The 1,483-nt window shown below is 47.1% G+C and overlaps 1 protein-coding gene across 1 annotated transcript; it reads right to left on the reverse strand.

Annotated features, from left to right (window-relative positions):
- Positions 1–421: 421 nt before the first annotated feature.
- LOC111655610 (nuclear receptor subfamily 6 group A member 1-A-like) lies at positions 422–1,456 on the reverse strand (the record flags this gene model as incomplete). The annotated part of the gene is made up of 2 exons (XM_023407081.2): positions 422–656; positions 1,299–1,456. Coding segments are annotated over 2 exons (393 nt in total), but the record flags the coding sequence as incomplete, so codon positions are not given.
- Positions 1,457–1,483: the final 27 nt, after the last annotated feature.

Genomic DNA, 1,483 nt, shown 5'->3' on the forward strand with positions numbered 1-1,483 from the left:
TATCATAGACACATACCATACACATATATTCTTTTCATTAGTACATCTCTAAAACTGTTTATTGTTTTTGCTGTCATCTGCAGCATACATCTTCTGTCAATTATATATAAAATTGTAAACTATCCTTAGGGTTGGACCGTCTATCTATCCACCAGTTTGTAATGGTGGATTGTTCCACTAGGTGGCTCCTGTCTGTTCCCTGGTTCTGTCACACTGTCATTAATGAACGCTACGCACGCACGTACATACGCACGCACGCACGCACGCACAGCTGGTTAAAACACTGAGCATTTAGAAGCTTCTATGTGACTGAAATAAACTGACCAGACAAACTCTCATCAGCCAGTTTATAGTTAAAGACCTTTAGTAACATGACCATCAACCCAGAACCATATACACTGTGTATGTGTGTGAAATGTTCTTACCCATCTTCTATGAGCATGGGTGTGGCCAGGGGTGCCAGGTCCTCGGCAGCCACCAGCTGCAGCACCAGCGGGTGGGACTGTGGGTAGAGGCTGCGGGGCTGGGGAGCCAGCAGGCCGGACTGGGCAGCGTAGCTGAAGAGGTGAGGCAGGAGCTGGTAGTGTGTGGACATGGAGGTGTTGATGTACTGGTCCCTGAGGGCCGCCGTGTAGCCGTTCATTTCCACAGAGCGACTGGACAAACACACAGAGGCCAAAGGTCACACAATTCTCTTTTTTTGTCTATATATCAAAGGAGCAGACTGAGATTTTCACTCTGCTTCCTGTGGTTGTGCTATGCTAGGCAAAACACATCCCAGCTTTATGACCATTAACCTTTATCTAGGACACTTTTTCATCAACAGTTTCTGCAATTTTCTGTCTTAGAAACTTGTAGACTAAACTTTTCAGCTGGTGTTGAAGCTGCATACCAGAGCTGAGCTGCTCAGGCTTTCTGTTGTTGTTCATTTCTGCTCAGATTTAATTTGATAAAACAAGTATTCCTCTGGATAGATAAACCTCATATTTATACAAAAAGAGACTCAAATAAATACCGTCATGCGAGTATCTAGACAATATTTGTCCTTGATGAGTTCAGATAGACAATGCACTGGTCTCCATAGCGCGAGCAGCAGATAGTGCTGCACGTTCTTTGTTTTTGCTATCATCACAGATGCGAGGAGCTGCATATTCAGCCATTCTGAGGCTGATGAATGCCGTAATTTAAGTCTGGGTGAGACAGGAAGGAGGTGTTAGACTGTCAGGGCCAGCTCATTATCTCCGTGATGGGCCCGGTGCCGGCACTGTGCGGCTGAGTGGATGAGATGAACGACTCACTTGGATGACAGAGTGGAGGCAGGAGATGGCTGGTTGCCCTCCGAGGCTCCGTTGCTGGGAGAGCTGTGGTCACTGTCGCCGTTGTTGCCCCAGGTGTGCTCTGGGGCGTCTTCCTTGAACTCCTGCCCCGACATGATCCGCTCTATCTCCTCCTCTGTGATCTACAACAAACACAGATAGAGGTT

The sequence above is a fragment of the Seriola lalandi genome, unplaced genomic scaffold, assembly GCF_002814215.2.
Source record: "Seriola lalandi dorsalis isolate HSWRI2012SDOR001 ecotype SW California unplaced genomic scaffold, Sedor1 jcf7180001975577, whole genome shotgun sequence".
Classification (NCBI taxonomy): Eukaryota; Metazoa; Chordata; class Actinopteri; order Carangiformes; family Carangidae; genus Seriola; species Seriola lalandi.